We start from the raw sequence: 15,430 nt of genomic DNA, 5'->3' as shown, positions 1-15,430 counted from the left end.
TATATGCCTCAGGCTTATATCTGTATGAGGCCTTTGCCATCATTGGAGACAAAGAAAGATTAAAGTGCACTCATCCCTTTTCATTGTGGTCCCACAGGACTGTGTCCAGGCAGAAGTTAGCATTCACCGTGATCGGTGATCGTCACCGGTCCCGATATGAATCAATGGTTGGGACAGATGCCTGTTGCATGTTCCTATCAATGCCCTCACACTCCCCTCTTGAGCAGTTAAAAGAACTTGGGAGCACCCATTGCTATATCCTATTGGTTAGCTCATTGTTCAAAATAATGAGTAGAGTGCACCAGATACGCCAGGTGACTCTGCCAACGGCATATCACCTGTGAAAAGAAGCAATTCTTTCATCAATGCACAGAACAGACAATATAAAAAAACTCCCCTTGCAATACCATCCAACACATTATTGATAAAGACATCAAGCAATACGGCTGACAGCGGACAAGCTTGTCTCACTCTTCAGGGAGTTGAGTTGGATGGTGTCTGAAGCCTTTTTTTTTGGAACTCTATTTACAGATAAAATAAAGACAGAAATTCCCATTCTGTCATGCCTAAGTTATAGTATGACTATGAATTAACACATGCATGAATGCGATGGATACAAAAGTAAAATGTCATTTTTAGACTACGACTTTTAGACTTATATTCCCCTTCTCTTTGATTAATGCAGCTGCTTATGCCTGAATATGTTCAGTACAACACATAGCGCAGCCAACATATTAGTTTACAGACTAGCCTGTCTGATTCATGGTCTGACTTTTCTCTTGTGCAGTAAAAGACTAAAGCAAGTCGTTACATCAGGGTTACCTGCAATGAATGCAACTGCTAATTTAATATCCAGTGTATGCATAAACCTCCCACTATAGTATAGCATGACAACAAATTCCAAAGTAAACACTCATTTTAGAATCATACCATGATTACAGCATGGAAGGAGCTCTTGCCGGCTCTTTGTAAGAGCAATCCAGTTAGTCCCATTCGCCCGTAGCCCTGAAAATTTTTCCCTTCAAGTATTTATCCAATTCCCTTTTGAAAGCTAAGATCGAATCTGCTTTTACCACCCTTTGAGGCAGCGCATTCCAGATCATAACTACTCACTGCTTAAGAATTTTTTTTCTCATGTCGCCTTTGGTTCTTTTGCCAATCACTTTAAATCTGTGCTCTACATAATAAAAACATAAGAAATAGGAGGAGTAAGCCATACGGCCCCTCAAGCCTGCTCCGCCACTCAATCAGATCATGGCTGATCTTCGACCTAAACTCCACTTTCCTGCCCGAACCCAATATCCCTAGATTCCCCTCGAGTCCAAAAATCTATCTATCTCAGCCTTGAATATATTCATGCCTCAGCATCCACAGCCCTCTGAGGTAGAGAATTCCAAAGATTCACAACCCTCCGCGTGAAGAAATTCCTCCTCATCTCAGTCTTGAATGGCCGACCCCTTATCCTGCGACTGTGCCCCCTAGTTCTAGACTCTCCAGCCAGGGGAAACAATCTCTCAGCATCTACCCTGTCAAGCCCCCTCATTGTCTTATACATTTCAATGAGATCACCTCTCATTCTTCTAAACTCCAGAGAGTATAGGCCCATTCTACTCAACCTCTCCTCATAGGACAACCCTCTCATCCCAGAATTAATCTAGTGAACCTTCGTTGCACCGCCTCTAAGGTAAGTATCCTTCCTTAGATAAGGAGACCAAAAAATGTTTCCAGTACTCCAGGTGAGGTCTCACCAAAGCACTGTACAATTGTAGTAAGACTTCCTTACTCTTGTACTCCAACCCCCTTGCAATAAATGTAAGGAATCTTACAACACCAGGTTATAGTCCAACAAATTTATTTTAAAATCAATTTGTTGGACTATAACCTGGTGTTGTAAGATTCCTTACATTTGTCCACCCCAGTCCATCACCGGCATCTCCACATCATGGCTACTTGCAATAAAGCCCAACATGCCATTTGCTTTCCTAATTGCTTGCTGTACCTGCATACTAACATTTTGTGTTTCTTGTGAGGACACCCAAGTCTCTCTGCACACCAACATTTAACAATTTCTCACCATTTAAAAAATATTCTGTCTTTCTATTCTTCCTACCAAAGTGAATAACCTCACATTTCCCCACGTTGTACTCCAACTGCCACCTTCTTACCCACTCATTTAATCTGTTTATATCCCTTTGCAGACTCTTTGGGTCCTCCCCACAGCTTACTTTCCCAATTAGCTTTGTATAGTCAGCAAACTTGGATACATTACACTTGGTCCCTTCATCTAAGCCATTAATATAGATTGTAAATAGCTGTGGCCCAAGCACTGATCCTTGTGGCACCCCACTATAGCCTGCCAACCTGAGAATGACCCATTTATCCCTACTCTCAGTTTTCTGCCCTTTAACCAATCCTCTCTCCATGCTAATATATTACCCCCAATCCCATGAGCTCTTACCTTGTATAACAACCGTTTATGTGGCACCTTATCGAATGCCTTTTGAAAATCCAAATATACTACATCCACTGGTTCCCCTTTATCTACCCTGCTAGTTACATCCGCAAAAAACTCTAATACATTTATCAAACGCGATTTCCCTTTCATAAAACCATAAACTGCCTAATCATATTATGATTTTCTAAGTGCCCTGTTACCACTCCCCTCTGGTTCTCGACCCTTCCGCCAATGGGAACAGTTCCTCTTTATTTACTTTATCTAAACCCTTCATGATTTTGAACTTCTATCAAATCTCCTCTCAACCTTCTCTGCTCCAAGGAGAACCACCCCAGCTTCTCCATTCTATCCAGCTAATTGAAATCCCTCATCCCTGGAACCATTCCAGTAAATCTTTTCTGCACCCTCTCTAAGGCCTTCACATCCTTCCGAAAGTGCGGTGCCCTGAATTGGACACAGTACTCTAGCTGTGGCCGAACCAGTGTTTTATAAAGGTTCAACATAACGTCCTTGCTTTTGTGCTCTACGTCTCTTTTCTGCACCCTCTCTAAGGCCTTCACATCCTTCCTAAAGTGCCACATATAGGCATACAAGGATCCTGTATGCTTTTTTATCCACTTTCTCAACCTGTCCTGCCACCTTCAAAGATTTGAACACATTTACCCCCAGGTCTCTCTGTTCCCGCATCCCCTTTAGAATTGTACCATGTAGTTTAGATTGCCTCTCCTCATTCTTTCTGCCAAAATGTATCACTTCGCACTTCTGTGTTAAATTTCATCGGCCATGTGTCCTCCCATTCCACCAGCCTGTCTATGTCCTCTTGAAGTCTGTTACTATCCTCCTCACTGTTTACTACACTTCCAAGTTTTGTGACATCTGCAAATTTGGAAATTGTGCCCTGTACACCCAAGTTCAAGACATTAATATATATAAAAAAAAGCAGCGGTCCCAGCACCGACCCCTGGGGAACACCACTGTATACCTTCCTCCAGTCCTAAAGACAACCGTTCACCACTACTCTCTGTTTCTTGACACTTAGCCAATTTCGTATCGATGCTGCCACTGACCCTTTTATTCTATGGGCTTCAATTTTGGTAACAAGCCTATATGTGGCACTTTATCAAACGCCTTTTGAAAGTCCATATACAGATCAATCGGATTGCCCTCATCAACTCACTCTGTAACCTCATCAAAAAACTCAATCAAGTTAGTCAAACACGACTTGCCTTTAACAAATCCATGCTGGCTTTCCTTTATTAATCCACACTTGTCCAAGTGACTATTAATTTTGTCCTGGATTATCATTTCTAAAAGCTTCCCCACCACTGGGGTTAAACTGACTGGCCTGTAGCCCGGGTTTATCCTTACACCCTTTTTTGAACAAGGGTGTGTAGTCCTCTGGCACCACCCCCCGTATCTAAGGATAATTGGAAGATTATGGCCAGCACCTCTGCAATTTCCACCTTTACTTCCCTCAGCAACCTAGGATGCATCCTATCCGGACCGGGTAACTTATCTACTTTAAGTACAGCCAGCCTTTCCAGTGCCTCCTCATTATCAATTTTTAGCCCATCCAGTATCTTAACTACCTCCCCTTTTACTGTAATTTTGGCAGCATCTTCTTCCTTGGTAAAGACAGATGCAAAGTACTCATTTATTACCTTAGCCATGCCCTCTGCCTCCATGCGTAGATCTCTTTTTGTCCCTAATCAGCCCCACCTCTCCTCTTACTACCCGTTTGCTATTTGTATGCCTAAAGACGACTTTTGGATTCCCTTTTATGTTAGCTGCCAGTCTATTCTCATTCTTCTCTTTGCCCCTCTTATTTCCATTTTGATTTCCCCTCTGAACTTTCTATATTCAGCCTGGTTCTCACTTGTGTTATCAACTTGACATCTGTCATATGCCCCCCTTTTCTGCTTCATCTTACTCTCCATATCTCTTTTGTCATCCAAGGAGCTCTGGCTTTGATTGCCCTACCTTTCCTCTCGTGGGAATGTACCTAGACTGTACTTAAACCATCTCCTCTTTAAAGGCCACCCATTGATCGATTACAGTTCTGCCTGCCAATCTTTGATTCCAATTGACCCAGGTCAGAACTGTTCTCAACCCACTGAAATTGGCCCTCCTTCAATTGAGTATTTTTACTCCAGATTGTTCCTTGTCCTTTTCCATAACTAATCTAAACCTTATGATATTATGATCACTGTTCCCCAAATGTTCCCCCACTGACACTTGCTCCACTTGACCCTCCTCATTCCCCAGAACCAGATCCAGCAATGCCTCCTTCCGAGTTGGGTGGAAACATATCGATCAAGAAAGTTCTCACGAACATGCTTCAGAAATTCGTTCCCTCTTTGCCCTTTACACTATTACTATCCCAGTCTATCGTTGAAGACCCCCATTATCACTACTCTATAGTTCTTGCACCTCTCTATAATTTCCCTGCAAATTTGCTCCTCTAGATCCTTCCCACTAGTTGGTGGCCTATAGAATACACCCAGTTGTGTAATGGCACCTCTATTATTTCTTAACTCTAACCAAATAGATTCTGTCCTTTACCCCTCCAGGACATCCTCTCTCTCCAACACTGCAATATTCTTCTTAATCAATACTGCCATCCCTCCTTTTCTTCCTTCACATTTCGTGCATTTACACACACATGCACTCTAAACCTATCTTAGACCTTCTCGTATTCTCTCAGTCTGATCCAACCTAATACTGTACTATTTCTTACTCTAGTACTATCGGTGTCTCCCAATCCTTTGTGCACCTTGTTTCTCCTTTTTATTGCTACATCCTGGCGGGCATTCTCCTGCCAAATTTGTTAAGCCCTTCCCCATAGCACTAGTGAACCTTCCCGTGAGGGCATTGGTCCCAGCTCTGTTGAGGATCAACCCGTCCGTCTTGAACTGGTCCCACCTGCCCGAAGATTCTGAAGCCTTCCCTCTTGCTCCATGTATCTAGCCACGCATTAGCCTGCCTTATCTTCCTTTTGAAGCATTTTGCAGATTAACAAATATGAATGAGGCTTACTTGCGAGAAAGCTGGAGATTTCACTGCTATATTAAATCACTTGAAATGTTTCCTATTATAGGCTAAGTCTTCGAAATGCAAAAATGTATTTAAAATGATGCAATTAAAAACAAAAACTGTCAATGCACCAACAATGAGAAAAATTAAAACGTCAGGCTGCATTTTCAATAACCTAGTAGCAAATCTGTGTCCAGCATAAATAACATTGCAAAATAAAGTATGGAGGATGCGCAGACTTTGAAGAGGAGGATTTTAAATATAAAGAGGAAATTTTTTTTGATTACTCTTTACTTACTGAAGGCACAAACTGTTCTAACTTGTCAATTGCTCCACTTCTGTTTAGGTGTACATGTAAACCTAAAACAAAAAGTAACGTGTAAGAATCTAAACAGTAATTGTTACAAACAACACAAGTCAGCAAAACTATAAGAGTTCATCTTGGTACCTTAGAAAAACCTGCCAGGTCAACTCAAATGTAGATTTTAGTTTGGCCAAACAACTGTGTGAATAATACGCAATATGTTGTTAATTGCTACCACCACTACCACTTTCAGCAGCAACAAGCCTGTAAAAACTAGGAGCTTTAAACACTGAAAATGCTCTCTCCAGTCAACACAAGTTTGGAAGGGCAAAGTCTAGAATCTGGTGTGTGTTTTCCCCACAGTTTAAGGGGCTGAATACATGTCACACGCCCACCATTTCACTTTACTAAAATCCCAGTAACAAAGTTCCAGTCTGGGCACCACACTTCAGGAAAAATGTGAAGGCCTTAGAGAGGGTGCAGAAGAGATTTACTAGAATGATTCCAGGGATGAGGGACTTTAGTTAGGTGGATAGACTGGAGAAGCTGGGGTTGTTCTCCTTGGAACAGAGACGGTTGCGAGGAGATTTGATAGAGGTATTCAAAATCATGAAAGGTCGAGACAGAGTAGATGGAGAGAAACTGTTCCCATTGGCGGAAGGGTCAAGAACCAGAGGATATAGATTTAAGGTGATTGGCAAAAGAACCAAAGGTGACATGAGGAAAAACTTCTTTACACAGCGAGAGGTTAGGATCTGAAATGCACTGCCTGAGGGGGTGGTGGAAGCAGATTTAATCATGGCAAAAGGGAACTGGATAAGTACTTGAACGGAAAAAAATTGCAGGGCCACTGGGAAAGGGCGGGGGAGTGGGATTTGCTGGATTGTTCTTGCATAGAGCCGGCGTGGACTCGACAGGCCGAATGGCCTCCTTCCATGCTGTAACCTTTCTATGATTCTAAAACTGCCCATGTTGTAGACTTCCAGGTATTAACAAGTACTGAACATAAAAGAATGTGAATGTCTCCATGATTTAATATAAAACATATCGACAACTGCTGAGAACACAAAATAAAAACTGTTCTAAAACTATTTAGCCGCTCCTTTAAACTAAAAGTACACATTACAAAAATAGTAGCTATCTTAGAGCGTTTACAAGGCAGTAATCTAATCTTGGTTTGGATGGAGCCCATAAATGTTCGGCATCATCTGAATCCCTGGGTTAGGTTACTGCATTGTAATTATTCCCATGTACTCCATGTTATTGAGATTTCTTCTACATGCATTATTTACATATTTGCTTACTATATATATATCAAGAACACCTTAGGATCAATGAATTTTATTACTAAAAACATACAAAGAAAGGCACACACTGGCCCAAGGTCTTACATTTAAAAAGCAGTCTTTCCATTCTGATCTGTAGTTTTATACCCAAGATGCAAGAATTGCTATAGAATGCCACTCAGTTCATTCTTAGTTACATTTTCAAATCGAGTGAAGTCTCCCTTCACTCTCCCCCCAGCCCCCTCATCCCCACCACCCCTCCCCTGCTCAAGTGCTCATTGATAGCATACTTAAAATTAAAGAAAGAACCAGGTAGGTAAGATATTGCTGAGAACCACCTTTCGCTGCCAATTTTCAAAAGTCAGGGTATCGGGTGGCAGGTCAGTATGTCGTTAATTATAATGCAGGAGTTTCTCCCTACCCCACAGGTGATGTGTAGCTGCCCATCAGGGGAAAACACTCCCAATGTCAGAAAAGGGCATCATATGGGATTAAAGGGGCAGTGGCAGCATAGATACAAAATTGGCTAAGGGACAGAAAGCAGAGAGTAGTGGTGAACGGTTGTTTTTCACACGGAGGGAAGTGTACAGAGGTGTTCCCCAGGGGTCAGTATTAGGACCACTGCTCTTCTTGATATATATTAATGACCTGGACTTGGGTATAGAGGGTATAATTTCAAAGTTTGCAGATGACACTAATCTCGGAATGTAGTAAACAATGTGGAGGATAGTAACAGTCTGCAGGAGGACATGGACAGACTGGTGAAATGGGCAGACACATGGCAGATGAAATTCACGCAGAGAAGTGTGAAGTGATACATTTTGGTAGGGAGAATGAGGAGAGGCAATATAAACTAAATGGTACAATTCTAAAGGGGATGCAGGAACAGAGAGACCTGGGGGTATATGTGCTCAAATCTTTGAAGGTGGCAGGACAGGCTTTATTAATAGAGGCAGAGTATAAACGCAAGAAAGTTATGCTAAACTTTTATAAAACAATGGTTAGGCCTCAGCTGGAGAATTGTATTCAATTCTGGGCACTGCACTTTAGGAAGGATGTGGAGGCCTTAGAGAGGGTGCAGAAGAGACTTAGTAGAAAGGTCCCAGTGATGAGGGACTTCAGTTATGCGGAGAGACTGGAGGAGTTGGGGTTGTTCTCCTTAGAGCGGAGAAGGTTAAAGGGAGATTTAATAGAAGTGTTCAAAATCATGAATGGTTTTGATAGAGTAAATAAGAAACTGTTTCCAGTGGCAGTAGCATCGCTAACCAAAGGACACAGATTTAAGGTAGTTGGCAAAAGAGCCAAACGAGACATGAGGAAACATTTTTTTTTAACACAGCGAGTTGTAATGCGCTGCCTGAAAGGGTGGTGGAAGCAGATTGAATAGTAACTTTCAAACGGGAATTAGATAAATACTTGAAGAGAAAACATTTACAGGGCTATGGGGAAAGAGCAGAGGAGTGGGACTAATTGGCTAGCTCTTTCAAAGAGCCGGCACAGGCACGATGGGCTGAATGGCCTCCTTCTGCACTGTACCTACTATGGTAAGGTATACACTTGCATTTTGTCACTCGATAGACTACTGTATTAGTGTTAGAACTGTAATCCTAAACTGTTCTACAGCAGTTTGCTTTAAGTTGCGTCTGCTGGAAAACCACTGAAGAGAAACAGGGATAAACAAAATGAAATCATGTCCATATACTGGTTAAAGGGGCGACAGTGTCACTGAGGGTGGGTGATGTTGTGGAGTTGGGAGTATATAGAGAATTGCCTTAAGTGGAAGGTCAGAACAGGAGCAAAGGATCAGAGAGCTTCAACCCATGGGCACCTGTTTGCCAAAGGATTGGGGTAATATCCATCTTTTGTACTTACTGACTTAATACTGAGTGTAACTAGATGTACTGTAATCAACAAAATTAATGATGTCACCATATTAGTTATCTTGTTGAACTGATCTACATAACCAATTGAAACAGCAATAACTCATTTTACTTGAGAGTATTAACTAACAGAGCAGAGAATTTCATGCCAGCTCCAATGACTGATCAGAGCCCTGATTAAAGGTTTATGTAAAGAACATAAGATATAGGAGCTGGAGCAGGCCATACGGCCCCTCGAGCCTGCTCAGCCATTCAATAAAATTGTGGCTGATCTTTGACCTCAACTCCGCTTTCCTGCCTGATCCCCATATTCCTTGATTCCCTTAAGAGTCCAAAAATCTATCCATCTCAGCTTTGTATATACTCAACGACTGAGCATCCACAGCCCTCTGGGGAGAGAATTCCAAAGATTCACAACCCTCTGAATGAAGAAATTCCTCATCTCAGTCCTAAATGGCCAACCTCTTATCTTGTGACTGTGACCCCTGGTTCTAGACTCTCTAGCCAGGGGAAACAACCTCTCAGCATCTAACTTGTCAGGCCCTCTAAGAATGTTATACTTTTCAATGAGATCACCTCTCATTCTTCTAAACTCCAGAGAGCATAGGCCCGTTCTAATCAATCTCTCCTCCTAGGACAAACCTCTCATCCCAGGAATCAATCTAGTATTTCTAAAGACGTACATCGTGCCTTAGTCCGTGCCACTCTGGGAACTAGATGGTTTCCCTCACTACCTGCTACCACATCATTGTATTGTGCAGCATACTTCAAACTTGCTGCGCTCAAGTCATTACTTTTATGATGCCAGTGAGGCAATTTGCTGAAACCAACCTGCAAGGAGCCTGGATAGCGGAAGGTGGATACTGACAGACTCTCGAGATACCAAATAGCGTTTCAAGCTGATGGAGTGACCGCACATGGTCAGCGTGTTGGGTTGCTTCCTTGCATTGCGTTGACTGCACTCATTGGAACACTGGGACAAAACACGATGGCACTCCTTGTAGGCTCGAAGAAGAACTTGCTCCTGTATGTATACATAAAACACTTCCTTTAAAAAAGTCAAATAAATGCAATTTCCTTTCACATAAAGCAAAAAGAACAATTATTGAAGGACTGATTCTTTAAAGTTGTAGAGAGTCACTTGACTGCAGCTGTGTCTCTCCTAGAGCCCAGCTGTAAATACATTCAGCATATCGAGAGGGACCTCATTACTAAAAGAAAGACTTATATAGCACCTTTCACAACCTCAGGACGTCCCAAAGCGCTTTTCAGCCAATGGAGTGCTTTTTAAATGTAGTCACGATTGTAATGTAGGAAACGCAGCAGCCAATTTGCACACAGAAAGGTCCCACAAAGAGCAATGAGACAATGAGCAGATAATCTGTTTTGGTGACGTTGGTTGAGGGATAAATGTTGACCAGGACACCGTGGAGAACTCCCCTGCTCTTCTTCGAGTAGTGCCGTGGGATCTTTTACATCCACCTGAGAGGGCAGAAGGGGCCTTGGTTTAACGTCACATCTGAAAGACTGCACCTCCAACAGTGCAGCACTGTCAGTCTCGATTATGTGCTCAAGTCTCTGGATTGGGACTTGTACGCGCAACCTTCTGACTCAGAGACGAGAGTGTTACCAACTGAGTCACGGCTAACACTTTGAGACATACTAAAACAGCAGTATCATCTTTTCCAGCCATACAAAGACCTGATATTAAAATAAATCATCAATATTTTCTCTATTGAGTTTTGTTTGGCCCAGTTCCAGAGCTGTGTTTTTTACACAACTGTCAAGTGATGATCTTTTTCCATTGAATAGAACTATCATATTTTTATAGCACCCCTGAGGTAGGTGAATGTCTCAAATTCCTTACAGGGTTAGGGAGGAAGAGTTGGAAAGGAGGCGGGTTCGAAAAAGGCTTTTGAACAAAAGATAAGTAGCAAAGCGGGCATAGGCTGGGACATCCACCTGGAGATAAGGCAGATCCCTCCCTAGACTTCGGAGGGATTTAACAACAAAGATTTGAGGACCTTAAAGTCAATGTTTTTGTTAATTGTATCCATGTGATTTATATCAATTAGTGTTAATTGTATTCGGGTGGTGCATATCAATTGGGGACTCTCTTGTATCCATTTATACGAGAGCTTATCTAGGGTGTGGAGTGGGTAATGTGGATCTCTGTGAATAAAAGCTTGGAAGCAACTGAAGATTAGGCTCTAGTATTCTATCCTTCACCACCTGGCTATCCAATTTATTACACTTTGGGGAGAGAAAAAGGGCCAGGGGAGCTTTGTGATGGAGAGATGAGAGCTTGAGAAAATTCAAGGTTTCAGGTAAAATCTGAGCACTGTGAATTCCTGGGAAAAGTGAAGGTTATATCTTTATCAAAAGCACCTGAAGTAGTCCAGCAATATACTGAAGCTTGTTTTTCTTTTATACCAAAATAAGGGCCAAGAGATTAGCAGTTTTGAATTTAAAAAATTCTAGTATTCAATCTCATGGTCCAAATGGTTCAAACATAAAACTCTGATCCAGAATTAAATTCCAACTGGGAATTATTGAGGAATGAGGTCTCGTTTTCCAATTGCCTTTTACAAATCTGAATACCATAAATTGCTCCCTAACTGCTATTTATACCAAGTACAGGTAATGAACAGAAACAAAATGAACTTCGTGAGCTTGTAGCATCCTTGATCTAGCAGCATTTGTAGGTACACCCGAATTACTGGGATGCAGCAGCCTAAATAGGTCGGACTGATTATCTCAGCACAAGGGATGAGGGACTTTAGTTACATGGATACACTGGAGAAGCTGGGTTTGTTCTCCTTGGAACAGAGAAGGTTGAGAGGAGATTTGATAGAGGTATTCAAAATCATGCAGGGTCTAGACAGAGTAGATAGAGAGAAACTGTTTTCATTGGCGGAAGGGTCAAGAACCAGAGGACATAGATTTAAGGTGATTAGCAAAAGAACCAAAGGTGACATGAGGAAAAACTTTTTTACACAGCAAATGGATAGGATCTGGAATGCACTGTCCGAGTGGGTGGTGGAGGCAGATTCAATCATGGCCTGTAAAAGGGAACTGGATAAGTACTTGAAAGGAAACATTTTGCAGGGCTATGGGGAAAGGGAGGGGGAGTGGGACTAGCTGGATTGCTCTTGCATAGAGACGGCACGGACTCGATGGGCCAAATGGCCTCCTTCTGTACTGTAACCCTGCTATGATTCTAAGTAGACAAACCTCTTTCATTCAACAGTGTAAGCCTCTATGGGTCAAGTATATTGTCACGATGCGCTCTGTTAGATTGGCCCTCTCGAGATCCATGCTGTCAGTTGGAAAGTTCTGCGCGTCATTGCCAGATCTGACTGTCTATTTGAATCTGGAAATCCTGTCTGGAATGATCTCAACGGACCAAGTGACTGAGTATAAGCATAACGTTTCCTACATTACAACAGTGACTGCACTTAAAAAGTACTTCATTGGCTGTAAAGTGCTTTGGGACATCCTGAAGTTCTGAAAGGCGCTATATAAATGCAAGTCTTTCTTTCAAGGGGACCCAAAACCTAAACTGCTTTCAACAGTGGTTTTGGGGGGGGGGGGGGGGGGGGGGGGGAAGTGGGTAAGAAAGAAGATTTACGATAATGTCCACTTATGAATCTTAAAAGGTGCTAGAACAGTGGCCCTTCAGGGAAGGAAACCTGCTGTCCTTACCCGGTCTGGCCTATATGTGACTCCAGACCCACAGCAATGTGGTTGATTCTTAACTGTCCTCTGGAATGGCCCAGCAAGCCACTCAGTTGTATAATAAAGCTACAAAAAGTCATAAGAATAAAACCGGATGGACTACCCGGCAACGAACACAGCAAAGACAAACCAAGCCCAGTCGACCCTGCAAAGTCCTCCTCATTAACATCTGGGGACTTGTGCCAAAATTGGGAGAGCTGTCCCACAGACTAGTCAAGCAACAGCCTGACAGCCATACTCTCAGAATCATATCTTTCAGCCAACGTCCCAGGCTTCTCAATCACCATCCCTGGGTATGTCCTGTCCCACCGGCAGGACAGACCCGCCACAGGTGGCGGCACAGTGGTATACAGGAGGGAGTGGCCCTGGGAATCCTCAACATTGACTCCGGACCCCATGAAGTCTCATGGCATCAGGTCAAGCATGGGCAAGGAAACCTCCTGCTGATTACCACCTACCGTCCTCCCTCAGCTGATGAATCAGTCCTCCTCCATGTTGAGCACCACTTGAAGGAAGCACTGAGGGCAGCAAGGGCACAGAATGTACTCTGGGTGGGGCACTTCAATGTCCATCACCAAGAGTGGCTCAGTAGCACCACTACTGACCGAGCTGGCCGAGTCCTGAAGGACATAGCTGCCAGACTGGGCCTGCGGCAGGTGGTGAGCGAACCAACATGAGGGAAAAACCTACTTCACCTCGTCCTCACCAATCTACCTGTCGCAGATGCATCTGTCCATGACAGTACTGGTAGGAGTGACCACCGCACAGTCCTTGTGGCGATGAAGTCCCGTCTTCGCACTGATGACACCGTCCAATGTGTTATGTGGCACTACCACCGTGCTAAATGGGATAGATTCAGAACAGATCTAGTAGCTCAAAACTGGGCCTCCATGAGGTGCTGTGGGCCATCAGCAGCAGCAGAATTGTATTCCAGCACAACCTGTAACCTCATGGCCCGGCATATTCCTCACTCTACCATTACCTACAAGCCAGGGGATCAATCCTGGTTCAATGAGGAGTGCAGCAGAGCATGCCAGAAGCAGCACCAGGCGTACCTAAAAATGAGATGCCAACCTGGTGAAGCGACAATACAGGACATCAATACAGGAAATTGCTGTGCAAAAATCCTACTACAATACTAGCATGTTCTAAGAAGGTTGGGAAGATGGGGCTTGTAGTGTCAACACCCATACTGTTGCATAATCTGGATGATGCCAGTGTTATAGCTGTACTGGAACAGCTTGGCTAGAGGCGTGGCTGGTTCTGGAGCACAAGTTTTCAGCACTACAGCCGGGATGTTGTCGGGGCCCATAGCCTTTGCTGTATCCAGTGCACTCAGCCGTTTTTTGATATCATGTGGAGTGAATCGAACTGGCAACATGCTATAGACAGAGCTAAGCGATTCCACAACTAACAGATCAGATCAAAACTCTGCGGTCTTGCCACATCCAGTCGTGAATGGTGGAGGAGGCTCAGTGAACATCCCCATCCTCAATGATGGCAGAGTCCAGCACATGAGTGCAAAAGATAAGACTGAAGTGTTTGCAACCTACTTCAGCCAGAAGTGCCGAGTGGATGATCCATCTCGGCCTCCTCCCGAGATCCCCACCATCACAGAAGCCAGTCTTCAGCCAATTCAATGGGAATCAGGGGGGAAACTCTCCAGTGGCTGGAGTCATACCTAGCACAAAGGAAGATGGTAGTGGTTGTTGGAGGCCAATCATTTCAGCCCCAGGACATCACTGCAGGAGTTCCTCAGGGCAGTGTCCTAGGCCCAACCATCTTCAGCTGCTTCATCAGTGACGTTCCCTCCATCGTAAGGTCAGAAATGGGGATGTTCGCTGATTTCAGTGTACAGTTCCATTCGTAACCCCTCAGATAATGAAGTAGTCTGTGCCCGAATGCAGCAAGACCTGGACAACATCCAGGCTTGGGCTGATAAGTGGCAAGTAACGTTCGCGCCAGACAAGTGCCAGGCAATGACCATCTCCAACAAGAGAGAGTCTAACCACCTCCCCTTGACATTCAACGGCATTACCATCGCCAAATCCCCCACCATCAACATCCTGGTGGTCCACCATTGATCATAAATTTAACTGGACCAGCCACATAAATACTGTGCCTACAAGAGCAGGTCAGATGCTTGGTATTCTGCAGTGAGTGACTCACCTCCTGACTCCCCAAAGCCTTTCCACCATCTACAAGGCACAAGTCAGGAGTGTGATGGAATACTCTCCACTTGCCTGGATGAGTGCAGCTCCAACAACACTCAAGAAGCACGACACCATCCAGGACAAAGCAGCCCGCTTGATTGGCACCCCATCCACCACCTTAAAGATTCACTCCCTTCACCACCGGCGCATTGTGTACCATCCACAGGATGCACTGCAGCAACTCACCAAGGCTTCTTCGACAGCACCTCTACCACCTAGAAGGAGAAGGGCAGCAGGTACATGGGAGCACCACCCGCTGCACATTTGCCTCCAAGTCACACATCATCCCGACTTGGAAATATATCGCCGTTCCTTCATTGTCGCTGGGTCAAAATCCTGGAACTCCCTACCTAATAGCACTGTGGGAGAACCTTCACCACACAGACTGCAGTGGTTCAAGAAGACGGCTCACCACCACCTTCTCAAGGGCAATTAGGGATGGGCAATAAATGCTGGCCTTGTCAGCGACGCCCACATCCCATGAATGAATAAATAAATAAAAGCACAATGGATAGCATAAA

At 43.8% G+C, this 15,430-nt stretch overlaps 1 protein-coding gene across 1 annotated transcript in view; it reads right to left on the bottom strand.

Moving 5' to 3' along the window:
- ubr1 (ubiquitin protein ligase E3 component n-recognin 1) overlaps positions 1-15,430 on the bottom strand; it is a 189,088-nt gene that overhangs the window by 94,834 nt on the left and 78,824 nt on the right. Inside the window, exons 15-16 of the mRNA XM_067991119.1 lie at positions 9,790-9,982; positions 5,787-5,848 (exon numbers count right to left, since the gene is read on the bottom strand). Of these exons, the coding sequence (XP_067847220.1) occupies positions 5,787-5,848; positions 9,790-9,982 (255 nt within the window). The remainder of the gene's footprint in view (positions 1-5,786; positions 5,849-9,789; positions 9,983-15,430) is intronic.

Source organism: Heptranchias perlo, chromosome 10 (assembly GCF_035084215.1).
Source record: "Heptranchias perlo isolate sHepPer1 chromosome 10, sHepPer1.hap1, whole genome shotgun sequence".
Lineage (NCBI taxonomy): Eukaryota > Metazoa > Chordata > Chondrichthyes > Hexanchiformes > Hexanchidae > Heptranchias > Heptranchias perlo.
Note: the sequence above shows the minus strand (reverse complement) of the source record. Positions and strands in the feature narration are given on the sequence as shown.